The 16,126-nt window shown below is 40.2% G+C and overlaps 1 protein-coding gene across 3 annotated transcripts in view; it reads right to left on the reverse strand.

Moving 5' to 3' along the window:
• Positions 1 to 16,126, reverse strand: part of mmp24 (matrix metallopeptidase 24) — a 79,369-nt gene that overhangs the window by 40,464 nt on the left and 22,779 nt on the right. For 2 of the 3 annotated variants that reach the window (XM_042404302.1, XM_042404309.1), the window contains exons 2-3: positions 7,499 to 7,647; positions 5,467 to 5,583 (exon numbers count right to left, since the gene is read on the reverse strand). In XM_042404302.1, the coding sequence (XP_042260236.1) occupies positions 5,467 to 5,583; positions 7,499 to 7,647 (266 nt within the window). Of the gene's footprint in view, positions 1 to 5,466; positions 5,584 to 6,721; positions 6,748 to 7,498; positions 7,648 to 16,126 lie in introns of those variants that run through there. The other variant, XM_042404319.1, reaches the window with a different exon arrangement.

Here is a 16,126-nt window from a genome sequence, read left to right on the forward strand (position 1 = left end):
ACACACACACACACGTCTATTTGGAGATGCAGAGACAGCAGCCACACACACCCGATACATTTAAATAACAAAACCCTTTTCAGAGAATTAGGAGTAAAGGTATCGAATGAAGGTGAGAATGAGTGAGAATCAAAGCGTCTGACTCGAAGCAGATAATTTAATCGATAACTAAAATAATAATTAGTTGCAGCCTTAAGATGAAAAGTCAGAGCATCACCAAAGTACAGAGTGTTAATTCTCTGGGCTTCATGGATTTCTGTGCCAAATTTTACAGCAATCCATCCAAAAGTTGTTGAGATATTTCACTAAAAAACAATTTCATGGTGGTGCTACAGGAAAACTCATCAAAGTCAGTAGGATTCATCCTCTGGGGAGCATGAAGCGTTAGCCCCCGATTCCACAGAAATTCATACAATAGTTGATGAGATATTTCAGTCTGGATCTCTGATTCTTTGACTTTATCACAATAGCATCACTTCATAAAAACACGCATCATCCACAGAGGACCTTCAGTCAGTCAGTCAGGTAGAGCAGATACAGATGCAGATGTTCTCTTTCAAGTCAGTTTCAATCAAATGTGCTTTGTTGGCAGGAAAGTTAAGAACAATGCTGCCAAAGCAGCAACATAAAACTTCAGCATCTTTCTGTGTTTCTGTTTCGTCTTTTTTCCCTTGTCTCTTCTCCCTCCCTCTCTCTCCCTCTCTCTCTCTCTCTCTAAATCTCTCTCTCTAAATCTCTCAACTGTGTTTTTTTTTTAAATTCACCTCCCTGCCCCGAGGCATCAGTGGAAATTTTCATTTACAGATACAGTTGCATAATCCTGCAGCTCCAGCATCTAGCAGAGGGAGATGATTTACAGTCGCCAGCAGCCCTAAAAATCCCTCTACATGCATCTCTTTGCATCGCCGTCAGTGTCACATCAACACATTACTGCAGCTGCGGTGCAGAGCAGAGAAGAAAATCATCCTGACTGAGCTCATCTGTATGAGTGTCTGGCAGGTTACATGAAAAATTACTCTACTTATTACTCCACAGCCTCATGTTCCATCTTCTAACACGTGTAGAAGAAGACGAGGAGACGTTGTGGTTTAACAAGTAACCAGCTGACAGTTAGCTTAACGTTAGCCGTAGCTTTGTTCTCACAGCCTCCAACTCTGAATGTAGCAGCGGCTAACGTTAGCGAGACAGCTAAAAAGACACAACATTTCTCCTCTTTACACTGTAAAATGTAACTTCTTGTTTCAACTTAAAAATATGAGTTAAAGGGACGCCTTAAAATTTCAACAGATATAGAAAGTTCTTCTAACACCAACCAAAAGTTATCTTAACTAAATATCACGTTTTATAAACTTCAGCCTTCGTTTGGCCAGTTCAGAGCCAGTTTTTTATTTGACAAACAACAACAGTACAAAGAGGAAATGCAAAGCTGCTCTTGGTGACATCATCATCGTCGCCAACAGGACTGAATTAAAGACTGACCTTCATCATTATTTGCATTGTTTTTATCATGATGAAAAGAAACAAGCATGATTATTTTAACATGTATTAAAGACACACATGTATGTCTGAGTCTCAAACAATGCATGCTGGGAAATCTGCTAATATGTTGATCATGTTTCTTACAGCAGTTCATTCGTTCAACTCATCGATTCAAGTCAGAGGAACTCATAAATATGACTTATGAAATGAAAAATAAATAAAAAATACAATTTTTAGGTTGAATTAGGTTAATGATGATATTTTACAGTGTAGATGGTGACTAACTGCGTCCCCACACCAAGCTAGCATATAGCGGACCAGCCTTCCCACTGAGATTGAACTGGTATCAACCCTCCAGCAAACTACCAGTAAGACGGCAAACAAGCCCATCCCCAAACTGTCCCAGTAACGGAGCGTTACTGGGATTATAACTGTAATGTAAGTAATTTTACACCACTGAAAAAATAATCTGATCCTTAAAAATCTATTTGGTGTTTTCTTCAATATCTCAATAGTTTCAAAATGAATGAACGTTACTTTTATTTGTTTCAATATGTGAAAATGATCGTATATAAGATGAACTTTGTTAAAAACTAACTAAACTAAAGACTACAATTGGCTCCAAATTAGTTGTGATGTCACAGATCCTGCTCGTAAGTTAAACTCAGATTGACTCTCTGTGGTTTCTTCCATTTTTTCCCCATTAAAGGCTTTTTTGGGGAGTTTTTCCACCAAGAAAAACACATTTTTGACTGGAGGTGGAGTTTAATGAATTTATACTGTTTTCAGCACTAAAGAGACTAAACATTACTGTAAATGGTGAAATTTAACAAATGAACTTGAAGAGGTTTAAAAGCTTTAGAGTTGGTTGATATTGATCATCAGCGCAGTGATAAGTTAAGGTCGATGGTTTAGGTTCAGCATCTAAAATACACTTGACTTAAAACATGAGACGCGATACAAACTCTTGTCTCGAGGGTCCAAATAATGTGTTTTGTACTGAACATTTGTCCTCCAGTAAGAGAATATCAAACTGTACTAATGTGAGTAATGTAATCTAGGCAGCATTATGTCTTCTCAGAAACATTAACCATTGCAAATTAGTTACATATGGGTGTAATTCATAGGAGACAGCGCTGGCTCTAGAGATGGTTTTGGCGCCTCAGAAGAAGAACAATTAAGTTAAAAACGATTCCAGTAAATGCAGCTTGAACAACACTGAGCGACTGCAGAAATGTGACAGCTGATCGCAGGTGAAACACGAGGAGGAAGAACTGAGGAGACTCAAATACAGTAAGGGGTAACCAGATAGGACTGTGATCTCACACGGTGGGTTTTATGTAACGCTGCAGAGTGGGAAGCTGTAATGCAGGAGAGCTGGGATGCCTTCAGTGTCTCGTGGGAGCGGCGTAATTTACATGAGACCTATAAAGCTCTGAGTAGGACGGCGTGGAGGGGAAAGGAGGGAAAGGAAGAGATCCAAGGAGGAGCGAGAGAAAGAGATTCAAGTGTCTTAATAAAAAATCTTTATCAGTGGTAGTTCAAGCAGTACAAGTTGTTATAAACTTGAGTGCTACAGAAAACTGTGTCGAAACTATTTAAAAAAGACTAAAACAGAAGAAGAGAAGGAAGGAAATGAGGGGAAGGAAGTCGGGTAGAGTGACTCGGAGTGAAATCAAGATTTAATCTCAAAATTAAACTTGAAATATTTGTTCCTATGATGTTCACTATTCTGTCATATTTTATACATCCAACAGATTATACAAATCAGAAAGATGCTTACAGATTATTACATTATTAGAACCATAATTTGAAACAGGATTAGGGTTATGGGTTAGGGTTAGGGGGTTATGGGTTAGGGTTAGGGGTTAGGGTTAGGGTTAGGGTTTAGAGATAGGGTTAGGGGTTATGGGTTGGGGGTTAGGGGTTAGGGTTAGGGTTAGGGTTTAGAGATAGGGTTAGGGGTTATGGGTTGGGGGTTAGGGGTTAGGGTTAGGTTTAGGGTTAGGGGGTTATGGGTTAGGGGTTATGGGTTAGGGTTAGGGGTTAGGGTTTAGAGATAGGGTTAGGGGTTATGGGTTAGGGTTAGGGTTAGGGTTAGGGGTTAGGGTTAGGGTTAGGGTTATGGGTTAGGGGTTAGTTTGAAACAGGAAGAAAGCAAAAACTTAAATGCACTATTTAATGTAAAATAATAAAATAAGGGAACTGAACTGTCTAATATTTAATGGTGCAATTGCAAATTCTCTTTAACTTCCAAGAGAAAACTCGCTCGACCCGTAAAAGATTAATCTCATTCTGACCTCAAAAAAACATTTTAAAGATTCCTTCAGTGTCGGTGAACATTAGTCTCATATTGAAGATGTGCTTTAGTTCAGGTTCTTCGGTTAAATTTAAGCTGTAATTTGGTTCCTGCACTTCAGACCAAATGAAAAAATTACATTGCAGCTTTTTGGCTTCCGACAAACAAACCAAAACCTGAAGTCACAAAGACCGACAGGTGACTCGTTCTGTCGTCATCGACTCACAGAGACTGAAACTGGCTCGACACAGTGAAACGCATCGTAATGAAACACACGTCCGCACTGGTTTTTCTTAAAGTTAGTTAATTGTAGAGTTTTACTTGCATTTAAATCACAGAGTGATCTGTGAATCCTCGTGGTGCGTTCACATGCTGAAGTGAAGGTCGGTCAACAGACAGACCACTACATTCCTTAACTATGATGTCTGGAAACTCAACACAAATAATCATCAATGTTGTAAAAACTTGTCATCATTTTGATATTAAATGAAAATTATTTTGCTGACCTCACGAGTGAAGGTCAGTTTTAGCAACATGACAGCTCATGAATGCACCAATCATAATAACTGTGAGTTATAAGTGCAGACGTGTGTTCGGGTGGGTGAAGCGCTGAATTTTAAGGCGGGTGTATCACCTGAATATTTCATTCAAGAGATTTTGAGAATTCTGCAAAATATTACAAAAGCTGAAATATGGCTGCATGTTTTGGGAACTGACGCAGTGACAGCAGCTGTATTCAGATGTCTGTAGTTTGTCTTAAACGTGTAAAACCACTGGTATGGTCCTTTAAGTTAGCTCACAGCTAATTTCAGAATCAGGCCACATTGAGTTTGAGGTCACGACAGCTGATTAATGTCTGTCTGATGATCTGTCGGATGTCTGGCAGGTCAGAAACATTTCCTTGTTTTGATGATAAAAAACATAATTCAGGTAATAATGTAATAATTCATACATGTAGTCACATCTGTTGTCTGCTAAAAGTTTCATTCATATACGTCTCTGGTGTTCACGAAGAGTTCATGAAGAAATGTTTAGTCATATTGTTATTTGAAACTGCAGCAGGAAACGAGGCCTAAACACATGTAGACTTGTTTCTATTTGATTTACACCTCAAAATCTTATTTTGAATTAGATTTTTTTTAGAGGAGGATTGAGTGGGAGAAAAGAAGAAGGAGAGAGAGACCTACAGAAAGAGAAAGAGAGAGAGAGAGAGTAAAGTGGGCAGAAGCAGCACTGAGAGCCGGGATGTGTTCAGGATCTCGAGGGACGGCTGTAATCTGCATTAGACCTATATTACATGGCTGAGCTGCCGGTTGGATTGTCGGATCACACGGTGGAGGGTTTTTACTGTATGTAGACAGTAGAACACAGTAGAATCAGGTGGAAAGAGAGAAGCAGTGACGAGAAAGACGGAGAGACGAGTGGGTGGATGTAACGCAAGGATACGAGATGCATTCAGGGTCCCGTGGGACGGAGCTAATTTACATCAGGGCCTCGCCAAGTTCAGGCTGAGAGAGAGAGAGAGAGGAGGAGGAGGAGGAGGAGGAGGAGGGGTGAAGAGATCGAAAGTGAATGAAAAGAAGGAGAGAAAGGGAAAAAGAAAGAAAGAGAGAGAAAAAACAGAATGGAAAGAGAGGGAGTAACATTTACATGAACAGAAGATAGAGACAGATAGATAGATAGATTACCTGTAGGAGATCTTTTTATCTCTCCATTTCTGTCCCGTCAGAGCGTAGCGTTTATTCCTCTGCCGGCGGCTGGTGTGAGGATGATCTGGAACGCCACAGCGAGGCCTCCTCATCCACCTGGACACAAAACCAACATGTAAGTCATGTTGAACGGGAGTCCGGTTGGTTTTCCTCCTTTAGTGCGATTTGTTTGTGCAGATCTGAACACAACACAGAGACCCTTTAGAGGAAGTGGTCTCAGTCCGCTCACAAACGAAAGGTTCATTTATAGTGGAAACGTGATCCAACCTCCATCTGAATATGTTAATTTAGGCTTCAGAGAGTAATGATCAGCATTTTTCACTATTTTCTGACATTTTATATTAACGAAAATAATTGTCAGACCTATTGATAATGAAAGCTCATATGGGCGCGTCAACACCGACTGACAAGGACGCAGAGATCAGAGCTGCAACAATAAGCTGATCGACATCAGTTTTTGCCAAATATTTTGATAATCGATTAATCGTCATTCTTTAAGACAAAAAAACCCAAAATTGTCTGATTCCAGCTTCTCAAATGTGAATATTTTCTGGTTTCTTTGGTTCTATATGACAGTAAACTGAATATCTTTGAGTTGTGAACAAAACAAAACATTTGAGGACATCGTGTTGAGCTTTAGGAAACAGGTATCAACATTTTTCACTATTTTCTGACATTTACAGACATAAACTTATCAATTAACTAAGAAAATATGATTCATTGATCATTAGTTGCACCCCTAGCGGAGATGTTTCCGTCACAATATCAACAACAAAGTGCCACTGTGTGTGTTTCAGGTAACATTTGAGCTACATTTTTAACCTGTTAGCATTTCTTAGCAAGCAGGAAAGCAACAATTATTTTGCCTCTCTTCCTCTTCTCTTAGCATCCTGGTCCACTCTTTGTCAATTTTAACCCTCATTTGTATAAATTTGACATTTATCAACTTTCAATCCCTTGATTTTTTTGCTCTACAGGTCATTCTCATGTCACCTGAAATCCCACAATACCTTGTGAAGCGATTCGCTCGTGTCTCAAATGAAGGGTAGCTAACTCAGGTCGTGGGTCTTCACCCTTACAGTATTATGAGAGAATACTACTGCCCTGCCTTGTGTTCTCTGTGCAATTTTATAAAAGATAACTTTACAACAAATGAAGACAATGTGAGCTGTAACAATTTAAAAACTAGATTTTGACACATGCTGTGTTTCAAATCGCGTACTTCTGTACTTACACTTCACACTTTGAGCGCATAAGTGCGTTCACACTGAGAAGTATGGAAAAATGCACTGTGAGAACCCGGATGGTGCACTCAAAACGGTCAAAAAGTTGAGAGTGGAACTATGGATACTTCTTGTCCTCAATGGTCGCCATCTTGGCTACGTAGCGGAAGGGGAGGGACCACTTTTCAAACTGGAAATGGCGGCAGAGTACGTTGTAACTACGGTGAACATCACCACATTATACAAATGTAAGTTATACATGTGTTTTTTAGCACTAAGCACCACTATACTGTTGTCGGATATAAGCCATCAGTATGTTTTTTGGGTTAATTTAGCAGTCTGTAATGATTTGGTAGCACGAACAATAACGCGAATGCTAACGCTAGCTAATGCTAGTATGCGATCGTCAGTGCACAACGGCTGTGTTTGATTTGAGACGACACTACCCTGTCAAAAATCACGCACTACGCCAGTAATATATAGTGTACACAGTGTACTACATGAAAGTGTACTAACAGAAGTATGTGATTTGAGACACAGCATCAGAGTCCGTCCGTCCTCCACATGATGGAGGAAGGAGGACATGTTATAGTTTATACTTCAGGGGCTTTTAGAGCAAACCATTCATGATAAGTATCTGTTTGAAAACACATAATTTCACAAAAAAATGACTTATCTGTTGACACTGAAGCCTACATAGATAGATGGATATCAGTTAATTCTCTCTGAGATTATCTTTGGCTTTTATCACCCAAATGCACCCCTCTCCTTCCTCTCCGCTGACTCACTCTATAGTCGTCTCGTCCAGTATTCCCGTCACGGGGATGCCGTAGAAGCGCTGCATGGCGGCCACGGCGGACTGCATGGCTTTCTCCTGCCGCAGGTCTGACGTTCGGACGTCGTGAGGCAGCAGGTAGCCGTAGTTCTTCAGCCACGTCTGAAAGAGAGAGACAGAGAGAGAGAGCAGGTACAAAGAATGATCAATAAAGTAAGAATCCATTACAACTCTATTAAAAAATCCAAGTTTAACCATTGAACAAAAGTGCAGACAACACATTTTTAGAGCGAAGCATAAATCCAACTTCTGCTAGACTATATTCCACATACAGTATGTTGGTGATACTGAATAATAAACTAGAAGTAATGAGCTCAACTAATAGAAGTAAAATTTCTTTGACTAACAGATTAATCCATTTAACTGAAAACATGTGAAACGGCTCCTCCAGTATTATCTTCCCGCTGCAGATGAATGCAGCCATGCAGAAGGATCTCATAAAATATTAAAGACCAAACACGTTTGTGAATATTTCAGTGATGTTATTTTCCAGTAATGACTAATGACTCAAGTCTCCATAAAAAAGATCCAACTGAACGATTAGATGACTAATCAGCGAAGAGGGGAAGCCGATTCTATATATATGAAATTAAAAATGAAACATATTTATACAACTATGGAGTATTTCATTTTAATTTTCCTTTGAGTGCTCTTGTCTCACTGATATCAGTATTTGGATGAGAAAATATTTTTAAAAACTCAATGAGCAGATTCTACTTGTAGGATTTAAAGACAGAAGCTGCATTTAGTGTTTTCTGTCCAAATAAATTAAGACACAAGTTACAGATCTGGCAATTTTTTTCATCTTTATCCCCAAAATTACACATTTTTTAACTCAGAACGAGTTGAAATGTTACATGCTTTTTTTCTACGATTAATCAGCAACTATTTTGATAATCAATTAAATGTTTTGAGTCATTTTTTTTAAGAAAAAATGTTTCTTTAATCCTCTCTGACAGTAAACTGAACATCTCTGAGTTGTGGACTGTTAGTCGGGACAAAATCTTGCAGTTTGGAAAAGAGAAATCAACATTTTTCACCATTTTATCGACCAAACAACTGATCGATTAATCAATAATGAGAATAATCATTAGTCGCAGCCCTACACAGAACACATCTCTGGCTGTGAGTGTTTACAACCACAGATTTTATGAAGTGGATGCAGGTTGAAGCATTATTGTGTTACATTAATCACACATCGTTACAGTATTCTGTATAAACATGTCACTTATTACAGCAACCGGCAATTAAGGCACAAACACACAACAGACGAGGTGTTTCACATTACGTTTCCTCATGCAGGAGTTTCCCTTTAATGTGGGAAACAGAGTGAGAGAAAGAAAGAAAGGATGACAAACTGAAAGAAAGAGATTGAGGCTGAGGAGAGAAGAGAGATTTGTCCAATCTGTCGGAGACAAAGTGAGAGAAAGAAAGAGATGAAAGGATGAGGAAAGAGCTTTTCCTCCCCGAATCACAGAAAATTTGATTCACACTGATCCGAAAATCGATGCCGGATCCACAAGTTTTCCTCGGATGATTCCTATTATGTCGTATTTTTTCACTTTGCAGCGCGTCTGTCTCTTTAATGTGACATAACACAATGTCACAACCCTCCTGAGAGAGAGAGAAGGGGGCAGAGGAGAGGAAAGAGAGAGAGAGAGGAGAGGAGAGGAAAATGAAAAGAAGGGAGTTGAAAGAGCAGCAGAGAGATGGAGGGGTTGAAGAGGGAAAGGAAGGAGAGATAACGAGGGGTGGGGGGGAGGTTGAGCCCTTCTCTACAGTAGGTCATTAATATTTCAAAGTGTGTGCCAGCCTCTCTCAGCCAGTACAGCCCATCAACCAGCACTCAGCTACAATATGAACGTCTGCCTAACTACCATGACGGACGCGGGGAGGTTACCAGCGCTGAGGGATTCAGTCTGTCACTTCTCCCCGGAGAGAAAGATGGGCCCTGACTCACAACACCACCTCATACACACTTTCATATATACATACATACAAATCACTCATTTCTCTACAATATGCAAGTCCTCCAAATTAAACTGACGCCCCTATTAAGAGAATAACATCAAATAAATATGTTTTAAGATCTGACAGCAAAATGGTTTGGAAACGTTTTTAACTGATTTTTATCCGCTAGCTTTCAGCAGAAACAGGTAATGAACACAACACTGACATATCATCATCTTTTAAGTAGATTTGTTGAACTTGTTAGCAAACAGTTGCTTATTTCCACATCCAGCAGTTACGGAGCAACATTATCATTCATGTGGAGTCGTGTTTCTGTCCACCTGGTGAATGTGAGTCCAATATTCTCTCTCTTTTAGCTCTGTTTTTGTTCTCCACCGACTCCTGAGGGAAATATCTGGCTCTTTAGCTGCTAAATGCTCCACTATGTTCACCAGCTAGTCTACAGCTAACTGTGTCTGTTTGCCGTTTGGTGCTGGGCAGGTAGTGTACAGCGGCTTTTTACAGCTTTTTCTCTCTGAAAACGCTATGAGACGCTGAGAGTGAACCAGAACAGTAAAAGTTGCAGCCGGACAGATAAACAATGAGCTGAAACTCACTATAAAGCTCCGTAAAGCCGAGAGGAGCTGCAGAGTCACTGATAATTCTCTGTAGGTTCATCACTACGAGCCAAACACATTACACACTGACACAGACTGTGATAATATTCATAACAAAATATATAAAAATATTGATTATAGCTGCTTTGAGGTTAGGGGGACATTCATCGTCATGGCTATGAGAAACTGTGTTCCTACTTGTTGGAAGGAAGCAGAAATGAAAAATGTTAAAGTTGAATGTTTTGTTGACTCATCCATCCTCCCTTCACAGAGTTTGTCTCCTTTCCCTCTGACTCATACGAGTCATAATTCCTACTTGTCACTTACACTTGAGCAACAGTTGGGAGACTCAGCAGCTACACATTTCTCCGTTCTCTATTTCTCTGTTTAGCTAATTATGTTGCTAAATTTGGAGCTAACACCCTTCAATTTTCCAGCACTTGAGGAAACAACAGACGTGACTTTCCTTGGTCTTGACAAGTCTGTACTGTACATTTCCTGCCAGATTGACAACTTACTGCTAACCTTTTCCTCTGCTCCGCTCACATTCACTGTCACTTTTCTGCTGCTCGCTCTCTCACACACTCACTCAACCATCTTTATTATAAATGTCAACTTCTCAAATCCATCCATACATGTTGGAGCCAAAAGCTGATCTGTTATGAGAGCGGACAACACAAACAAACACCTTAGCAACCACCTTAGCAACCAAGGCTAGAAAACAGATGGCTGTTAATGGGCATGTGTGACGAGCCGATGTCAGCTCGTCAGCAAGGTAGAAAAAAAACGTTGCAAATGAAGCGTTCAGAGCAGGTTGAAGCCCTGACTTTGGACTTACAGGCAGCATTCTGTACATGTTGGAGCTGAATCAGATCTAAAATATGAGAATGAACAACGTGAACAACAAATGGAAACACCTTAGCAACCACCTTAGCAACCACCTTAGCAACCAAAGCTACAGAAGAGACGACTGTTTATGGGCATGTACGACGAGCCGACATCAGCTCGTCAGCAAGATAGAAAAAATTATTGCAAACAAAATGTTTAGAAAAGGTTGAAGCCCTGACTTTTGACTTGCAGGCAGCATTTCTACATACGTTCACCTCAAGCTTTGACCATGTTTAACACTCGACATCAGAATAAAATATATAAAAATAACAGAAGATCACAAAAAGCATCATATGTCCTCTTTAGGATTTCATTTTGTAAACTCCTTCAACAAATAACTACATTACATGCAACAGAAAAGTTGCCAAAAATGCTGAACCGGAGGCAAAAGAACCTCTGATCTATTTATTGTGCGAGTGTGCCCTGCATGACACACATGCACACACACACTCTCATAATGCACACACACACTCTCATCATGCACACACAGCACTCTGCAATGAAGTCTCTGAGGATCTCAACACTGCATTAGTCAGTAGGCTTGTGTGTGGAAGTACAAGTTTGTGTGTGTAAGTGCATCCCTGTGTATGTCTTTGTGCATACTGTATGTGTGTGTGTCCTTTCACCCCTAGATGTATGCCCATATTTGTGTGTGTGTGTGTGTGTGTGTGTGTGTGTGTGCTGATGAGTGGGCCAGCTGCTACTGGCTCAGAGGAAGCAGTTTGAATTAAATAATTCACCAGCTGCTATTATACAACAATTACTACAGTGCCATCAAAGCTCTGCACACACACACACACACAAACACACACACACACACACACACACACACGCAAGTCTTTCACACAACATGTGGAAGGAACATAAATCACTGGCGAGATTAAAACCTCCGTATGTGAACATATTTAATTAATGTTCTTCTCTGACTTGGACAAAATGTGTTCTCATAGCTGGTGGGCAGTGATTCATTAGATGTTCTGGGAGTTTCATAAACCACAGAGACACTTTTCAGTGACAAAAAAGATCTGAGAAACACAATTATCCAGAGAAGACGAGGAAGGAAGCGGCGCTGGATTATTGAGGTGCTGCCCACAGAGAGACCGCAGCACACTCATGTCCTCAGCGAAAGTAATACTGTCCTTAAAAGTGGGATAAATGAGATTTTTGTTATCCTGGAGGACAAAAATAACCAGATTATGTCATCAGGGCGTTGACAGGATTGATGATCAGAACCAATAATTCCAATGATCACTTCACCGGGTGCTGAGATTTACGGCTTTCAAAGCTCAATTGCTCAGTTTGGACTTTTTTTGAACATCAGTGTGCATTAATAGGCACCTTTTCATCCAATTGTGCAGAAAAACTTTGAAGGAAATAGTTAAACTATTAAAGTAACCAGGTTATTATGTTTAGTTGACAGAAAACAGTAAAACAAAGCTGTAATGTTCCAGTATTTGATTAGTTCTCTAAGTCACTTGTCTTTGTTGTTTTTGCTATGACAACATCCATCTATTACTGTTCTTACAAGATGTTTACTAAAGGTCAAGTTATGATCAAATGTATTAATAACGTTTTGATAAATGTGCATCGGTCAGGCTTGTTTATTACCTAATTAAAGACTCCATTTACACTTCATGAATCTTGGGAAGCATAAAAAATGTGAATGTAAAAGCATCCAACAAGCATTCGAGACCAAAATCTGAGTCACATTCTAGCTAAATGTTGAAAAGGTGTAAAAGCATCTTCAACACTTGTCTGTAATCTTGACTCCTCCTGACTGTGTTCAACAGGCTACGAGTCATCTTCAATGGCAGCCGGCGACACGAAGCTACAAACTGACGCCCGACACGTGTGACTGCGTGACGAGTGCGTCGCGCTACAAATCAAAGTTGAGCTGGTTTTCAGACAAGGAAGCGTCAACCAATCATGTTTTTATTTCACCATTTCCACTCCCCTTCTCTCTCTCCCCACAATTCCTTTTCCGTTCCATCTAAAAAAACGGAAGAAAACCTGATTCTTGCCGTCAGCCAGTTCTCTGCTCTATTTAACCTTTTCATTTACTGTGACACTTACACAAAAACAAGCAGCTTGGCAGCAGGTGGCAGCTACTGCGGGAGTACCAGGTATGTAATGTACATTTTAAAACACACAAAGGCAACCTGTGGTAGTGTGTTATTTAATACTAAATCTTGTTTACTAGTTACTAAAGATAATCGTAAATTAATTGTACACAAGCCCATGATGACATCACCACGCCAACGAACACTTGAGCAACACTTCAACACGCTTGGCTGTTTTGTAACGTTTTCACTTTGAACATGGTATGACTCAGTGGAAGCAGCCGTGATATCAGCAGCTGCAACAATTAGTCGAATAATTGCAGCCAAATGTCTTAAAATACTGAAAACCAGTAAAAAATGAAGAGAAGTATGAATACTGAGGCTGAGAAGAGACCTTAGAGAGTCTGAAAGCACATCTCTTCCCAAAACTAAACAATAATACAGATGATGAGGCCATAAATGACAGAGTAAAACAAAAGTATATAATAATGTAAATATTTGTGCTTTCATATTCAGATTTTTATGTATGACAGCTGTGAGTTTGCAGTGAATCCGGATGATTTAAGTTTCACTGATGCAACCAGTTTTCAGTGTTTCTGCTTGTGTGATGCAGCGTATATTGCACAGCAACCCTGAACCTGCAGCTTCACAAACCCTCCACAGTGAAGCAAAATCAAATAAAACACATCATAAAGTATAAAACACAACCAGCTCATTGCAAAATCTATACCTTGTGCTCTTGTATTTTGCTTTTGCTGACCTCACAAAATGAATTTTCATGCCTACAGAGCAGAAAATGATTATTATCAGTTCAGTGCGAGCGGTGGAAGCAGTCAGGGAAGGTGCTGAACAGTGTCTGTGTCAGAATTTTATCTAAATCTTAATTTCTTGTGCCTGAAGCAGCATCAGTGATTAATTTAAGGGTAAAGGGTCCTAAAAAGATGATGTACCTAAATCATCCCTTGTTTTTTACATCAAGTGACTCACTTTTCACTTTGAAATTAAATCATGAAAAAGAGAAGTGAGGAAGAAAAGACATGAAGGCTTGTGGCTGAGAGATTACTGCCTCGACATGCTGGACCTGCTGGGAACAAACTGTGGTACCAGCCTGTCAAACTTCTTCCCACCAGTGCTCCGGATTATCAAGCAGACTGTCCTGACTGGGAAAAATGGCAGCGTTGGTGACTTAAAACAACTAAAAGCTTGTGTGAATATACCTGACAAGTGGCTGATATTTTTGCATCTCATGAATCCACATGATCCACAAAATAACACAACTACTACTAACCTAAATACACCAAAGAATAACTACAATTTTTTAAATACATGAATAATCTGGTGACACTTTATGCTAAGGCTACATGCAACACTAAAACAAACTAATCTATTCCCTAAATTTAATAATTAGCGCTGTCGATTTGATAATTCGTGCTCTAAATTTAACTATTTTGTCCGTTCCCCTTTTGTAGAAGGCACCGAGCGCATTCAGTCGGATGGAAGTTTGAAGAAAGCAGCCAGGATTAGCCATGAATCCTCCTCTCTCACAAGAACGACACGTTCTTTGCACTTACTGTGAATCCATCAATATCCATGAAGAGCTCCAGAACCCTGAAACTGCCTTTTCATGAACTGGATAACATCCACAGGAGCATGAAAGTTACGGATTGGAGAAAAAAGTCTGTTATCCCGTAGATCGTACGGGATATTATAAGGGATCTCAGAGATAACAGTGTTGTGCTTAAAGTATATCCACATAACTTAGTCCAAGATCAAAATAAAACCTTATTGAATCCAAGCGATCCACAGTGAGGTTGTACGCAAGACCAGAGAATGGCATAAGGTGAAACTTTTGTTCTGCCTTTTATGCTCATATGTTTGCTGTGGAAATAACAAAAATACTTTGATGTTTCAAGAATACTAAACCCTTTAAAGTGGTGACAATAAAACAGCGCTGACATTTTTTTCCTCGTGCATTGAAAAGCTTCCAGCACAGAAGTTTGTAAGCTTCACCAGTGTTTTCTCTCAGCCCAGCTGTCTGTTTGCATCTCTGTCCACCTGCCTGTCTGTCCACCTGATCGTCTGTCTGTCCGTGTCCGTCTCTCTCTGATGCCTCAACCTGTGCGTCAGCCTGCCAGTGTTTCTCCTCCGTCTGTCTGCTGTGATAAAAATAGACCTTATCTCCCCCTGCTAAACTATTTACCGTCTCTCAGCTTGAGTGCAACGGGTGCAACCCGCCAGGCAGTTCCGCCGTCCAAACTGTGTGTGTATGGCCTGATAAGTGGGCTGTTTAGCATACTGAATATTTCCTCTAATAAACTTTGTGAAATCTCAAGGTGTTATACTGGTTTGAAGGCTTCATTGAGAAGACACAGACTTTTTTTAGAGTGTCTGCCCTTTATTTTCAGTTATGTTCAGCTGTTCGGTTGTGTCATCCTCCAAACTGTGTATGTAAGCAAACTCCCCTGTGCCCCAAACTGAATATGTCTCAACTTTCACTGCATTAATGTCAGACAGAGAAAAAAATAGCAGCACCTGGAGGGAAGTGAGTATCATCTTAAAAGGACTTAGGGGTGTAACAGTACACAACATTCATGGTTCGGTGCAATTTTGGTACAGCAGGAAAAAAGAAAGGCAGAAAATAACTTTTTGGTCTTTTATTTCTAAAAATGTAAACATCCAACAATAGCTCATTGGTCATAACTATTATTGAGACAGTTTAGTTGTGCTGCAGTGAAAAAAGAAAACTGTTTTTATTGTTGTTCTGAAGTGAAAAGCCGACTATCACAGAGAGGGGAGGGAGACGACCATCACAGACAGGGGAGGGAGACGACCATCACAGACAGGGGAGGGAGACGACCATCACAGACAGGGGAGGGAGACAACCATCACAGAGAGGGGAGGGAGACGACCATCAAAGACAGGGGAGGGAGACGACCATCACAGACAGGGGAGGGAGACAACCATCACAGACAGGGGAGGGAGACCACGTCACAGAGAGGGAGGGAGATGACCATCACAGACAGGGGAGGGAGACGACCATCACAGACAGGGGAGGGAGACGACCAT

Source organism: Thunnus maccoyii, chromosome 3, assembly GCF_910596095.1.
Source record: "Thunnus maccoyii chromosome 3, fThuMac1.1, whole genome shotgun sequence".
NCBI classification, from domain to species: domain Eukaryota; kingdom Metazoa; phylum Chordata; class Actinopteri; order Scombriformes; family Scombridae; genus Thunnus; species Thunnus maccoyii.